Below are 16,881 nucleotides of genomic sequence, written 5' to 3'. Positions count from 1 at the left end.
CTGTGATATAATAAGGGTGTGGTACGGTTCATATCCCGATACAGTATTTATATTTCATAAGTTCATATCTCCTTCTGCAGGTGAGACATGGAAGGTTCACTAAGCAGATTCAATCAGAAGATAATACACAATCTGCATAAGCTGGTTCTTGAACAGTTTCTGATATTATTCACATGTTTTACCTCAGTATAAACTGTAATGTAATGAATTGTATGTGCTGTGATATGGGATAATCAATGTATAGTGAGTGCCGTCCAGCGATGGTGTACCGCCATATCGCTACACCTCTGTACATGGAACCAACCTGAATATAGTACGGGATGATCATTGGCAGGGCGTTGATAGGCATACGGAGAATGTTGAACAGAGACAGCGACACAAAGGCTTTCTGTGCGTCCAGCACGTTGTCAGTGGAGGACAAGATGTAGGCAGCAAATGTCGCCAGTGTCACCTGCAACAACAACGCTTTGTGACACAGCAATCTGTCGGAGTGGAGGGGAATGGTCTCCTACACCTGGGAGATACCTGGGCCTGTTATTAGGAGACTCTCAGCAATAATGCAGGAGGTGAAAGGGGGCACATGTCTCAAGATAGATAACTTACATGAGAGGGGGCACATGTTTCAAGGTTAATAACACATCTTAAAACCAGCAACTTATAAAACAGGGGGCACATGACTCAAGTTCAGCAACTTACAAGATAAGGGGCACATGACTCAAGTTCAGCAACTTACAAGATAAGGGGCACATGACTCAAGTCAAGCAACTTACAGGATAAGGGGCACATGACTCAAGTCAAGCAACATACAAGATAAGGGGCAAATGTCACCAGTCAAGCAAATTACAAGATAAGGGGCACATGTCTCAAGTCAAACAACTTACAAGATAAGGGGCACATGACTCAAGTTCAGCAACTTACAAGATAAGGGGCACATGACTCAAGTCAAGCAACTTACAAGATAAGGGGCACATGTCTCAAGTCCAACAACTTACAAGATAAGGGGCACATGTCTCAAGTTCAGCATCTCACAAGATAAGGGGCACATTTCTAAAGTTCAGCATCTTACAAGATAAGGGGCACATTTCTAAAGTTCAGCAACTTACAAGATAAGGGGCACATGTCTCAAGTTCAGCAACTTACAACATAACGGGCATATATCTCAAGGTAAGTAACTTACAAGATAAGGGCCACAGGTCTTAAGTCGAACAAATAACTAGATAAGGGGCACATGTCTCAAGTTCAGCAACTTACAAGATAAGGGGCACATGACTCAAGTCGAGCAAATTACAAGATAAGGGGCACATGTCTTAAGTCAAGCAACTTACAAGATAAGGGGCACATGTCACAAGTCAAGCAAATTACAAGATAAGGAGCACATGTTTCAAGTTCAGCAACTTACAAGATAAGGGGCACATGACTCAAGTCAAGCAAATTACAACATAAGGGGCACATGTCTAAGTCAAGCAACTTTCAAGACAAGGGGCACATGTCTCAAGTTCCGCAACTTACAACATAACGGGCAAATGTCACAAGTCAAGCAATTACAAGATAAGGGGCACATGTCTCAAGTTCAGCAACTTACAAGATAAGGGGCACATGTCTCAAGTTCAGCAACTTACAAGATAAGGGGCAAATGTCTCAAGTCAAGTAAATTACAACATAAGGGGCACATGTCTAAAGTCAAGCAAATTACAAGATAAGGGGCACATGTCTCAAGTCAAACAACTTACAAGATAACGGGCACACGTCTCAAGTTCAGCAACTTACAAGATAAGGGGCAAATGTCACAAGTTCAGCAACTTACAAGATAAGGGGCACATGTCTCAAGTTCAGCAACTTACAAGATAAGGGGCACATGTCTCAAGTCAAGCAAATTACAAGATAAGGGGCATAAGGGGGCACATGACTCAAGTCAAGCAACTTACAAGATAAGGGGCACATGTCTCAAGTCGAGCAAATTTCAATATCAGGGGCACATGACTCAAGTCAAGCAACTTACAAGATAAGGGGCACATGTCTCAAGTTCAGCAACTTACAAGATAAGGGGCACATGACTCAAGTTCAGCAACTTACAAGATAAGGGGCATATATCTCAAGTTCAGCAACTTACAAGATAAGGGGCACATGTCTCAAGTCAAGCAACTTAGAAGATAAGGGGCACATGTCTCAAGTTCAGCAACTTACAAGATAAGGGGCACATGTCTCAAGTCAAGCAACTTACAAGATAAGGGGCACATGTCACAAGTCAAGCAAATTACAAGATAAGGGGCACATGTCTCAAGTTCAGCAACTTACAAGATAAGGGGCACATGTCTCAAGTTCAGCAACTTACAAGATAGCGGGCACATGTCTCAAGTTCAGCAACTTACAAGATAAGGGGCACACGTCTAAAGTTCAGCAACTTACAAGATAAGGGGCACATATCTCAAGTTCAGCAACTTACAAGATAAGGGGCGCATGTCTCAAGTCAAGCAAATTACAATATCAGGGGCACATGACTCAAGTCAAGCAACTTACAAGATAAGGGGCGCATGTCTCAAGTTCAGCAACTTACAAGATAAAGGGCACATGTCTCAAGTTCAGCAACTTACAAGATAAGGGGCACATGACTCAAGTTCAGCAACTTACAAGATAAGGGGCATATATCTCAAGTTCAGCAACTTACAAGATAAGGGGTACAGGTCTTAAGTTCAGCAACTTACAAGATGAGGGGCACATGTATCTAGTTCAACAACTTACAAGATCAGGGGCACATGACTTTAGTTAAGCAACTTACAAGATAAGGGGCACACGTCCAGAAGAAAGACATGACAGCGTTGAAGTAGGCAACTTTCTTCAGCAAGGCCAGCTCCTGGCGTCGGATGACGAGCACCTTCTCCTGGAAGGACAGCTCCCAGGCGTACAGCTTCAGAACCTGAGAAATATATTTTAAGAAAGATACAATACAGGACCTTACGACAAGAAGAAATGTCAACTAAAGGCTTGTAACAAGGGAAATAAACAATACAACATGACCCACCTTGATACCATTGAGGACTTCACTCATCAGTTTGATCCTGGCATCCTTCAACTTCATCTGCTGGAGCTGGTACTTCCGCAGCTTCCCGGCCATGATGCCGTTGATCGGGAACAGAAGTATCATCACTCCAAGTCCTGCCATCACGGATGGTCCCAGAAGGCCCCACAACATGTATAGTGCAATAGCGATCAGCAGCGGTGAGGACCAGACCACATACAAGTACCCTGTGACATCCTGGAGACGCTGGCAGTCCACGGACATCAGGTTGACGATCTCCCCCACTGTGGATTCCTTCCGGGCATCGCTGCTGATAGTCAGAGCCTGTTGACGACGTGAAACATCAGTTGCAACTAGTCACATGATTAGATAAGATTTTATACGCCTTTAAGCACTGTTGCAGACAGAACTTGGAGTGGACGTCCATGACTTTTTGTTTCAAATTCATTCTGAGCCCCTCCCACACCTTTGAACAATCCCGACCCCACACACTACCATCACTGATTAGATCATGTTCTACTTTAAGTTGATGTGCTACTTTCAGATCATGCACAACTTTGAAATTCTATCCTACTTAAAACAATTTTACAGATTTAACACAGATTTAACATCAATGTTTGTCACAAAGAAAAATCTTTCGCCACCTCTAACCAGTGATTCAACAACCCAAATCCCCACTAGTACCCACATTGAGGAAGACATTGCATGCAATATCACGATGTGCAACACCAAGAACAGATTCAGACAATCAAACTTGGACCTTCGGAATGACAAGCAAAAGATGACCACCCAGCTACACCACCTCAACTGTTATTTTGTGAGTTGATTAAATTGAGTTATATTTATATTAATTCATGGAATTACAGATTCCGTGCATTATACTGACTCTGAGCCGACCAGTCCTGGTTGTACCCATGAATGCCGAGGGCCAGGCAGGGACCAACAAGTACCATAATTTAATATCTTTTGGTATGACGTGGCCGGCCGGTCTCTCTGGGCGGACGCTCTAACCACTACACCTCGGAGACGGTGTAAGGTGTGTAAGACAGAGAGTAAGACACGTTTACTAAATGAGCCTGACCTTCTTGTAGACGGCTGATATGACGGCGGACTTGATCCTCATCCCCAGCGTCATGCTGATGTGGAAGTGCTGGTGGTAGAAACACGACTGAGTGACAGCCACCAGGAAGAAGGAGCAGGCGTACACGTAGCCCTTCCACTCCTGCTCGTTGGCTCGGTTGTCAATGAAGGCAATCAAGGCACTGAAACACAGAAGTGACAACCAAACAAGTCCAGGCATAGGACAAACCCTCCAGTGCAATTTGTTTCCCCAAGACAACCTGTGTCCTCATCCCCTAGACAGAGGTGACTGTAGGGCAAAGTTCACGGTGTTGCTGCATTGTGACGCTACCCTATACTATTCCAGTAGTAGTGTGATTAGAGTGAGGCCGCAATACGATGCATATCTGCAGGTGAATCACAACCCTGAATCATTTGGTTTGAAATTTCTGACTGTAATTCATCAGTTGTTTGATAAACCGTTACATACCCAACACACAAAACCTATCAGAAAATGACAACACAATGTCATCAGTTGTTTGATAAACCGTTATATACCCACCACACAAAACCTATCAGATAATGACAACACAATGTCATCAGTTGTTTGATAAACCGTTACATACCCAACACACAAACCCTATCAGATAATGACAACACAATGTCATCAGTTGTTTGATAAACCGTTACATACCCAACACACAAACCCTATCAGATAATGACAACACAATGTCATCAGTTGTTTGATAAACCGTTACATACCCAACACACAAACCCTATCAGATAATGACAACACGATGTCATCAATGGAATGCCTCAGCACATTAGGAAGACGGTAAATACATTCTAATAGACTTAAATTAAAAATTCAGCAGGTAAACATGTCCAGGTGAGTGCTTTCCCATCATTTCCACCAAAGTAAAATGTCCACGGTTCCGTAACAGTTCAGCTCCACACAATGTGCAGAGATTTACATATCTTAACATACTTCTATTGACTGAGATCAAGGAGGGGATGACGTTCTACTTACTTTGTGAGCAATGGGTTGACAAAGGACAGCAAGTCATAGACAGCCTTCCACACATGGGAAATGAGAAGTGTGAACCCATACGTCTTCACCAATACTTTGAACAAGGACGGCTGCGCCAGTTGAGGTTTGTCCTTGTCCTTGACCTTGAAGGACACGTCACTGTTGCTGCTGTGAGCTGCTTGCAGCAAGGGGGTTTTCTCCGAGGCATGTGCCCCCCCGCCCTGCATCAGGTTGTGGTGGAGGGTGGATGCAGCATACCTGCCTCTGAAATATCATGATCACCATGGATACGTGTTGATTCTGTACCAGACCCATGATGGGACCTAATCATTTGCTTTCCTGTTTGTTAAACACTGGACAGTAATATTTCAGCTATGTGATGGCCTGTAAATAATACTTTAATCTGGACAAGTGATCCACACTGTGAGTGTACTAGGTCATGGAGTCAGATGACCCGGGTGTTCGGCGTGGTGGTCGGCGTGACGAGCCAACACTTTAACCACTAGGCTACCCCACCGCCCCCAAACTCAAGACACATGGAGAGGAGCTGTTAAGAACATGCTTACTTTTTCTGGTTTTTCCTCTGTGCTTTCCTCACTTCTGTCATCCACGCCTTCCAGAACTCGGGTAGAACCCTCTCACTTTTGTCCCTCGGGTGTAGCTCAAACAGATCCTCCTCCTCCAAGGATTTACGATACCCTTTGAACAACAATCTGAAAAAGAAAAGATATCAGTCACAGACAGTCAGACAACAGTCTTTGGGCCAATGGTCTTTAACAGGGAAGAGAGCAGTCAGTAACAGATGACAGCAGTCTGTAACAGATGAAAACAGTCTGTAACAGATGACAGCAGTCTGTAACAGATGACAGCATGCTGTAACAGATGACAGCAGTCTGTAACAGATGACAGCATGCTGTAACAGATGACACCGGTCTGTAACAGATGACAGCAGTCTGTAACAGGAGACAGAGGTCTGTAACGGTTGCCAAGTCTGACCATCAAATCTAATCCAGCCACTTCCTATGACAAATCCAGATACTCACGAGTTGATCCAGTTGAAGGTCACTCTACTGGGGAAGGAAGCCCTGGTCTCAGGAGACAGAACCTAGGAAGAAAACAGGACTGGCTGGAAGGTCATGCTCAGTGTGAAGATATAACATTTGAGTGAGTGAGTGAGTGTGTTTGGTTTTACGCCGCTTTTAGCAATATTCCAGCAATATCACGGCGGGGGACACCAGAAATTGGTTTAACACATTGTACCCATGTGGGGAACCGAACCCGGGTCTTCAGCGTGACGAGCTAACGCTTTAACCATTTGGCTACCCCACCGCCCCAAGAAGTATCAGACAAGCATACACTTGATCAAGTCAGTAAGTATGGCCAGAATAAATGAATAGGAAACACTTTCTGTTCTATATTAACAATGTAAGCATGAGCAATTCTGAGACCTATCCTGACATTTCTATGTATGTTTGAACTGTCTTTTATCTACATATATAAAATCAGCTTCTACAATTTTCATCCACTACAACATACAAGTTTATTGTTGAAGCAGTATCTGACTTACGCTGCCCATGTGGTAGTAGCCTTGTCGTGTTGGGTTGTCGGCGAAACAGTGGAGTAGCAGAGTAATCAGCACAAACCCATAGTACACGTAGAACAGCGCGAACCGGAATAGATTATCGTTGTACTCCTGAAATGTTACAAAAACAGAAATGTAGATTAGTGCAAACCCCAATAACATCAACTTGACTTTGAACAGGACAATGTAATTTCAAGTACAAATCAGAATGTACAAAAATATAAAAGCTGCTTGATAATGATGTAAGAATCTACATCGAAACGTCCCTCTATGCAATAAACAAGAAGTTGTCATCCATAAAGTTGCATGTTTCATTCTCACTCTATAACTTCAAGACTGTCGATGATGTCATTGAATAATGTCAGGTCAACAAGAGATAGAACTTTAAAATTCTAGAAACAAGCAGTATTAGTTAGCAAGCATGTGTCTGGTTTTGCTCAGGTAATACCGAGTCTGTCCTAAAGGAGCACAGTTCTAAGATGTTATCACTGAAGTTTATTGTGTACTCAAATATCCATGCTCAACTCATCGCCGAATACTCACTGACACACAGCCACACCTGCTGTATTATCCTGTAGACTGACATATATACCTACCTGTTGTATTATCCTACTGTAGACTGACATATACACCCACCTGTTGTATTATCCTACTGTAGACTGAGATATATATCTACCTGTTGTATTATCCTACAGTAGACTGACATATACACCCACCTGTTGTATTATCCTACTGTAGACTGACATATATACCTACCTGTTGTATTATCCTGTAGACTGACATATATACCTACCTGTTGTATTATCCTGTAGACTGACATATATACCTACCTGTTGTATTATCCTACTGTAGACTGACATATATCCCTAACTGCTGTATTACCCTGTAGACTGACATATATAGCTACCTGTTGTATTATCCTACTGTAGACTGACATATATAGCTACCTGTTGTATTATCCTACTGTAGACTGATATAGATACCCACCTGTTGTATTACCCTACTGTAGACTGACATATATACCTACCTGTTGTATTATCCTACAGTAGACTGACATATATACCCACCTGTTGTATTATCCAACTGTAGACTGACATATATACCTACCTGTTGTATTATCCTACAGTGGACTGATATATATACCTATCTGCTGTATTATCCTACAGTAGACTGACATATATACCTACCTGTTGTATTATCCTACAGTGGACTGACATATATACCCACCTGTTGTATTATCCTGTAGACTGACATATATACCTACCTGTTGTATTATCCTGTAGACTGACATATATACCTACCTGTTGTATTATCCTACTGTAGACTGACATATATAACTACCTGTTGTATAATCCTACTGTAAACTGACATATATACCTACCTGTTGTATTATCCTACAGTGGACTGACATATATACCTACCTGTTGTTTAATTCTGTAGACTGACATATATACCTACCTGTTGTATTATCCTACTGTAGAATGGCACCACTCCTGCAAGTGAAGTCATCAACCAAAACATGAACTGAACTCCGGACGTGATGAACCCAAGCTTGCGTTCCAGCTGAACCAAAATGGCCGCCAGCAACTGAAGACAAGATGGGCATTGTGGAACATGTAGAAATCATAATTTGTTCAACAGAAATGTCAGTTGTAGCTCACTGGTGAGTGAGTGAGTGAGTGAGTGAGTGAGTGAGTGAGTGAGTGAGTGAGTGAGTGAGTGAGTGAGTGAGTGTGAGTGAGTGAGTGAGTGAGTGAGTGAGTGAGTGAGTGAGTTGAAATTGGATTTAACGTCGTGCTTGAGAATATTTCGCTCATATGACGACGTGCATGCGCGTTTGTGTGTATGTGTGGCTGCTTGTACTAGCCCAGACTTAAGCTGGTTTTATAGTGCTAGCCCACTGAGATACCATGCCGCAGTGAAGCAGTATACTTACTCTGAGCCGACCAGTCTTTGTTGTACCCATTAATGTTGAGCGCCAGGCAGGGACCAACAAGTACCATGTTTTAACGTCTTTTGGTATGACGCCGTTGTACACGGCTTTTAGCAATATTCCAGCAATATCACGCCGGGGGACACCAGAAATTGTCCTCACTGGGCCTCACACATTGTACTCACGTGGGGAATCTAACCCGGGTCTTCAGTGTGACGAGCTTATGCTTTAACCACTAAGCTATCCCACCGCCCTATTTCAAATATGAAGCAGCACACATTATCCTGGACATTTGGTATGATTCTGATTAAATTTTTCGTGCTCATGTCTATACACATTTCAAAATATTTTCAAGGAATTATTTTGGGAAGCTTTAACATGGATAAACCATCCAAGCTGACTTACAAATGTACCGGCTTGCAAGCCTTTGGAGACGTAAACAGCAGTGACGACATCCTCCTTCTCTCCATCACTCACAGCCTTCAAGACATCGACGATGGAGATGAAACTGAGAAATATGCTGAAAAAACTGAAAATGGCACACTGAATTAGAATTGGAATGTGACGAATGATTGTACAATATTCCAGTCATATCAGGCCCCAGATGGTCTCAAAACTGCTTAAATAACGTGTTCGTACACTGAAAGTAACGATGGCCGTTGTTCTGGTGACGTATATTTTCCCATAGTATCGATGAAAAGGCTATGAAAAAATTCCAACCACCCGTTCTCGGATTTTCCTATAGTAAATGTATGGCGCATCTCCCTGCAGTGAAGGCCGCCATTCGGCAGTGGTTGGCTGGGTCAGTGTCTGAGCGTTAGCGCAAGCGCAACAGACCCAGAGATCCAGGCTGACACATCAGCACTTTGGGGTACGTCGCTGGATACATTTTACCAATGAGACAGTTTTACAAGTCACGGTTGATTTTCTGTGGTACTTGCCACCTTAATTATAAATAATGTTAGCAGTTAATCGTGAAATAGGACTTCAATGAATCAATAACGCGGGTCAAGGGGTCCATGGATGATGAGGCAGTAATCAGTTCGTGATTGCTGAGAATAATGTGAAATCTGTGATATCGCAATAGGTGAGAAAAGCAGACCCTCACGAACATGGTAAGTGGAAGTGGTACGCGTATAGAATGAGGTGATGCAATTCCACACACATTTTCTCCAATGCTACTGTGAACAGCTTTAATGAATGAAAATGGGATTAAAGTTAATCAAATAAAATGAAATCGAGGAAGATCGTTTTATTATGCGTTTCCAACATACTACATGGCGGTGTTTACACACTGTAACGTGGTGTGTTGCACACAGCAAACATTGAGGTACACGTCTACTCAATTTCTAAACATTTTAGAAAAGATTTTAAAAGGTTTGTAAAATGACGGTATGAAAACCGTAAATAACAAATTTTGGGATTGCAATAGGGTACACCAAACTGAAGGCGGGATACCATATCGCCCTTATTTACGGTATATTAACACAATATTGTCAGTATAGAAGAATGTCCAATCAATATTCTAAAAAGCAGGCATAGATCGATGTTTATGACACCAATCACATAGCAGGTGCTCTATTCTATTCTTTATTAACAAAATATCTGGAGCATATACAGAAGAATGTCCAATCAATATTCTAAAAAACCAAGCGTAGATCGAAGTTCATGATGCCAATAACTTAGCAGGTGCCCTATTCTCAAAGCTGTCTAATGCTACCATATTTTCGTAGAGAGTCTCTTTGATGTGAAGGAGTGGTTGGTCCAGGCAGGGCTCCAATTAAAAAACTATTCATTTTCACTATTAACTGAAAACTTTTTTTTATTTTCAACAAAACAAATCTCTGCCATTGATGCTCACTAAGTTTATGACAATATTGAACACAGGGTCAAACCTTGAAACTGAAGCCAAAAGCAGAGCTTTGTATTAGCAAATACAGTGTATTGTAATTACTGTGATTCAGGTACCTGTATTGCAATACGCATTGACAGCTAAACAGTCTGACAGTGAGTGGCACAGATTGTACATGAAGATGCTACTAAGGCCCTGAAAATATATATAATCGTTCTGAAAACAGCAATTTCAAAATTGGTTGGGCAGTTAGGGTTTTCCTTTTTCTTTCTATATAATTTATAGCATGTACAGAATTCAGGTTTATCAATGAATAATGATGGGACACATCAGTTGTGAATGAAAGTCTGTGTAGATTTTAAATCAAACCATAGAGGTATGAATGAAACTTTGTGGGTATAGGGGCTGGTTTCCAGAATAAAACATGACTGCCCAATGGCGCTTGTTGAAGTGAGCAGAAAAGAGAAGTCTTCAGATGAGTTAGAAAAGAGTCTTTCGTTGGACAATTTCTGATTACCAGTGGTAGAGCATTCCAAAGTTTTGGAGCTGCAAAGCATAGGGCCACTTCACCCATCTTTGTGTTAGCTTTTGGAACTTGAAGTAGTTTAACTGATCTTAAAGCTCTTGTAGGTTGGTACATATTTATGTAACATGTTGGGGAGTTTTCATCATTTAGTACTGAATACATGATAGAAAGAGCCTTGAAAGTGATGAGGTAATCATATAACATCACATATCTTTTACCCAATATACCTGTTCAAAGTAAAGTATTGTAATATGTAGCATTTGAAAATAAGCATATTGTCATATACTGGTTATACCATCCAGTCCTAGCCAATAGAATGAGTGAGTGAGTTAGTTTTATGCCGCTTTTAATTTAGCAATATCCCAGTAATATAATGGCGGAGGACACCAAAAATTGACTTCGCAGATTCAACCAGTGTATGAAATAAGCCAAAATTCCAGCCAACATTAGGGCTGGTAATTTAAAAATGTTACCAGCCAAAAATGGATTTAACCAAACCCAATATGGCGAATTTACTCAGATGTATGGAACATCTAAACTTTTTACCAGCCCATCAGGCTGACAAGCTGTAAATTAAGACCGTCCATCAGAAATCTAGACCGTCTCAGGGCGGTCGGACAGGCCTTAATTCATACACTGATTGAACCCATGTGGGACTAGCCAAAAGACAGTGTGTTGACTCGCATGTATTGTCCTGAGCACATAACAGCATGGTATCCACAGACACTATTGCAACACAAACAACAGAAACACCACTAAATCATTGTAGCTACTGAAATCACATATCAATCGTTCCATACAAAAAGTTTGGTTAAACATAACACTTCTAGATTATTACTGAAACACTAGCAGTGTTTCTGCATGTTACAGCAATGAGTTGGGCTGAAATGAATCCTCTATCAGGTAAATACAATACATGATATGAATACTTGATAATGAATAAGAATATTTTTGAAAATGAAAGTGGTTTACCTATGGTAATGACAACATATGAAACATATGGCATCTATTGAAAATGAATATTTAAATCTTGAATGATAAAGAATTTTGTTCAATATTTTCCAAAGTGTGTAAAATTTCTAATGATATAAAAGGTCAGTTTACAATCTAGTTGTTTTATTCCCACAACATTCATGCAGGGCTATGTTATCCATTTTCCTCTCAGGAGTATTCTGGCAAAGAGCCAGCTTCACTGGTTTCTTGCAATAATTTACTGACTGGCACAAACTCGGCACATTATTGTATATACTTTTGAGAGTCAAAGACAAAAAAAACATACACACAGTCTAGTTCTCTGCTCTTCTTAACAATCAACAGTTGACAGAATTGGGGTGCAGACTATCTGGTTTCGAACATAACTTTGTACCCATGTAGTCATCTCAATCTTATAGTCAACAAGTCTGCTCATGTGAGATGGGCTGTTGTTTGATGTTTAACGTCGCACGCAGCAATATTCGCGGCAGTCTGTAAATAACTGAGTCTGGACTAGACAGAAAATCCAGTGATCAACAGCATAAGCATCAATCTACGTAATTGGGATACGATGACATGCGTCAACCAAGTCAGCGAGTCTGACCACCCAATTCTGTTAGTCGCCTCTACACGACAAGCATGGGTTACTTTTGTTTAGTTGTTTAACGCCGAACTCAGCAATATTTCAGCTATATGGCAACATGGGTTACTGAAGACCAATTCTAACCTGGATCTTCACTGGTAAGTTATATAGGCCAGTGGCCAGCTGATACCAGCTTGGAGACATCAATGTTGCCTGTAACTGACTGTGATTGGCTTACCGTCTTTAGCGTGTTGAGCGTGTTGACACGGATAGGTGTGGAGTCCTTGACCTTGCACATGTAGCCGAGATAGAAGGGCAAGGTCAGCCACAGCCACCCACATGGTACCCAGACAAGGAGAGTGTTCTGGAAACATGGCGTGAATTCTGGCCACCAGTTGTTTATAAGTAAACTCTCATTCTGAAATAACAAGAAAACAGTTGTACAAGATGGAAATGCTGGATACTTAAAGGAGGTGAGCTACAACATGAGGAACATCATGAGGAACATCTTAAAGGGAGACTCCTCATGTCAGTTGGCATTCGTAACGATTTCATTTTAGTCACTGATGAACCTCATTGTTGCCTAAAAGTTACGATTATATATGAATCTCGCAGTATGGAGTACAAGATACCAGGGCTGGCAAAATGATCAATAATTGGAAATATTGTCAATACAAAAAGGTATTAATAAGTATCGATATGAAAATTGTGTTATCGATTATAACTTTTGTGAAAGAAAAAGGGTCTAATTTTCTCTCATAATATGCAATTTTATTACTGTATTAATGCAGTGTATGAAATAAGGCCTGTCCGACCGCCCGAGACGGTCTAGATTACTGACGGACGGTCTAGATTTACAGCTAGCCAGCCTGATGGTCTGGTAAAAATATCAGATGTTCCATAAGTCTGAGTAAATTCACCATATTTAGTCTGGTTAAATCCATTTAGGGCTGGTAACATTTTGAAGTTACCAGCCCTGATGTCTGGTTGCATTTTTGGCTTATTTCGTACACTGATTAATGGCCTGCTTTTAAATATTTTTGGCATTTTTGCTTAAAGTTACCTCTCAGATATATACTGATAATCAATGGATATTTAGTTGACGATTATCGATCTTGGTGATCTATATCAAGAGCCAGCGAACTAAATGTGTGACACATCGCCAATATCCTGGTGTGGCACAAGCCCATAACAACATGTAGACACGGACTCAGACTCGGCCTGAAAGTCTAGAGAGTGGTGCAGTGTTTAATATCTCCAGTTGTCATGGCGATGACATGCATCATAACTGATGTTTGTTGTTTAACACTTCGGCATGCATATTAGTATTAGAACTAGACAATTGCAATCTTAAACAGACAAAAGAGATGGCTGATATTGTTTTGTGCAGAGGTCGAAAGTCTTTTCAATGTGGTCTGTGAACAACAGAATCTGGCACAGTTGATAACATGCCGTTTGTGTAACCTACTGTTCACCAACAACACTACATGGATAGGTGACCTCCACGATACACAGGTGGACAGCAGTGTATAAGTGCCGCCTTGGAGACGGACACTTCCTGGAGGACCAATCCTGACGCCAACATCAGAAAAGTAACCGCCCTGTGCCATGATACACAGGTGGACAGTGTAGAAATGTCGCCTTGGAGACTGACACTTCCTGGAGGACCAATAACGATGACAACATCAGGACAGATGACCTCCCCTGTGCCACGATACACATGTGGACTGCAATGTATAAATATCGCCTTGGAGACGGACCCATTGTGGAGGACCAGTCATGACGCCAACACCAGGAAAGATGACCTCCCTGTGCCACGATACACAGGTGGACAGCAGATTACTTCTTTGAGTGGCATTGTTTAGAAGTTGGAGAGTAATATACAAACAAACTTAAAGGGAAAACAACTTCTTTTTTCGGTAGATGCGACGTTTCGATACAGATTCAAGTATCATACTAGCTTGACAACGATACAAGAATCTGTATCGAAACGTCGCATCTACCGAATAAAGAAGTTGTTTATCCATAAAGTTTGTCTGTATAAGTGTACAGCAGTGTACAAATATCGCCTTGGAGACAGACACTTCCTGGAGGGCCAATAACGGTGACAACACCAGGGGAAGATGACCTCCCTGTGCCACGATACACAGGTGGACAGCAGTGTACAAATGTATCCTTGGAGACGGACACTTCCTGGAGGACCAATCAAGATTCCAACACCAGGAATGACCCAGAGAATCCATGACATGGTAAAGACTGACTGCAATTGTTTGGTTGTTGATAAACACTACACTCAGCAATATTCCAACTATATGACTGCAGTCTAAAAACTAAGCGAGTCTGGGCTGGTGATTTACCTTATGAGCATCAATCTAAGCCATTGGGATACAAAGCTGTTTGAAACTAAGAATCAGTGCCAAATATGTGCCACTTAAAAGTTCTCAGTAGTAAACGATATTTCTTCTTAAAGCAGGTGAAACAGGGTAAGGTGGGAGCTTGCCACATCACACACTGAGCCAGGAACCAGACTACGTACATGTAGAACAGCATGATATATGGTTAGTTTTACATGAATTATATAGTGTAGTTGACATATATACTGATGATGTGAAGTTAGATGGCAGCTGCCATTCAACAGTGAAGGGACTAGTTATTGTTTACAAATGTTAGCAGTTAAAGTTATATTTCTTACACTTGGAGAAAATGGAGTTTCATTTTCACATGCTTTGAAGGCAAACTACAGAAACGGTTAGGACTGACAATTAAAAAAACAGTGTGAGTAAGTCTTAATTTAACAACAAAAGGAGCAGTGAACAAAATGTGCAAATGATTTAACATGTACGTCTGTTGGCTTGGCAAGGAGGTTTACTACCTCATTTCATTAGAGACAGGTAATCCCAGTGACGTTACAGATTGGGAACTTTCTCCGTCTCGAGAAACGCTAGTCATTGACAGGGTCAACAGTTTATTCTCATCATGGCTGAGGAGGGATTTACCTGGAGTCCTGTATTTGAGGGTCCCTGGGACTCGTACTCTTAATTTTCAGGGGTCCTGGACAACAAATTGGGGGTCCCAGACACTTAAACATTAATATTAATACTGTTATTGTATTGTGTATCATGATCATCACATTGTTACAGTAATCATATTGCCAATGGTACCATAACTCAGCTAGAAGCAAACTCAGTGATAACTTATTGTTACTTGATTGGAATTTTTACAAAAAGTATTTGGACATTTTCTGCATCCCTGCGGATGCGCTTATAAATTTTGTTGCGTCCATTGACAATTTTTTTTGCGTATAGGACACAGGAATTTGCGTCCTGTAAATCCCTGGCTGAGTATGATCTGTGCTTACATCATCATCTACTTCAGGGCTCTAGCTAGTTGGTACTATGTAGTGGCCTCTACTTAGTACAGCACTAATTACAATGGCAATACACTGTTAGGTGCCTGCTATGCTTATCGGTTGTCCTGTAATCATTTGGGCAGAGTTACTTCCCTTTGTATGCGAGTCTCCCTGAATAAACTCATGCGCCTAACATCGCTGTCTCTGTCCTAGTACTAGTGCCCTCTCTCACAAACACTTAACATACACGACACCTAAGTTGGGAGCTCTTTACTTAGATTCGTGTCCCACATCAAGCCAGCTATAGGTTTAGTGTTTCGGGTTACAACAATGCAATTTGTTATATAATGTGTTAGATAACAACTGCCATGCTAGCCCATGTTGACTGATGATGTTATACAACCACCTGGGACTTATCAATGATTCAAAGTTGAGCGCTCTTAACAGGTTAATACAAAATGGTGTTTTGTCAAAAGATGAAACTGTACACATTCCATTTGAGATTTGTTTGGAAACAATTGCTGCAAACATGAAAGTGAATAACGGCCTCTAGACCTTGAGGTTGCTGATAACCTACTTCCAAGTTAAAATATGAACAGTGAATGAATGAAAGTTTCGTCAAAAAGAAAGAAAAACTTATCTTTGCACAAAAACTGCGAATGATAAATCAAAATCAACATAAGTATGACGACCCGCAGCTCTTACTATACGTCAACACTGATCAGCTGTGAGGCGAAGTACGGGCTACGGTTGTAAACAGAAGAACATTTCAGGGACTCTCCGGACTCCGCGTCCATTTGCTGAAATTAACATAGCGTTCTTGTGATACGTTTGTGTTGTGTTAGGTAGGTCAATTGCCTTATTATCCACACATTTTGAAGAAATGACAGTCTGGCTATAAGTTATACTTACAAAAATAACAGAATCTCCACAAAACTCCTGGAAGCTCTCTGCCATTTTGTTAGTTCATCCTGTTTGT

General features: G+C 41.3%; 1 protein-coding gene across 1 annotated transcript in view; it reads right to left on the bottom strand.

The window, feature by feature from the left end:
- LOC124271019 (multidrug resistance-associated protein 1-like) overlaps window positions 1–16,881 on the bottom strand; it is a 78,608-nt gene extending 61,727 nt beyond the window's left edge. The window contains 12 exon segments of the mRNA XM_046706081.1: window positions 305–451; window positions 2,777–2,914; window positions 3,020–3,340; window positions 4,098–4,278; window positions 5,106–5,369; window positions 5,672–5,818; window positions 6,149–6,210; window positions 6,673–6,798; window positions 8,146–8,274; window positions 9,026–9,148; window positions 12,792–12,971; window positions 16,815–16,881. Coding sequence (XP_046562037.1) covers window positions 305–451; window positions 2,777–2,914; window positions 3,020–3,340; window positions 4,098–4,278; window positions 5,106–5,369; window positions 5,672–5,818; window positions 6,149–6,210; window positions 6,673–6,798; window positions 8,146–8,274; window positions 9,026–9,148; window positions 12,792–12,971; window positions 16,815–16,859 — 1,863 coding nt within the window. The 5' untranslated portion in view covers window positions 16,860–16,881.

Source organism: Haliotis rubra, unplaced genomic scaffold, assembly GCF_003918875.1.
Source record: "Haliotis rubra isolate DU_JTF1 unplaced genomic scaffold, ASM391887v1 Scf1569, whole genome shotgun sequence".
Classification (NCBI taxonomy): domain Eukaryota; kingdom Metazoa; phylum Mollusca; class Gastropoda; order Lepetellida; family Haliotidae; genus Haliotis; species Haliotis rubra.
Note: the sequence above shows the minus strand (reverse complement) of the source record. Positions and strands in the feature narration are given on the sequence as shown.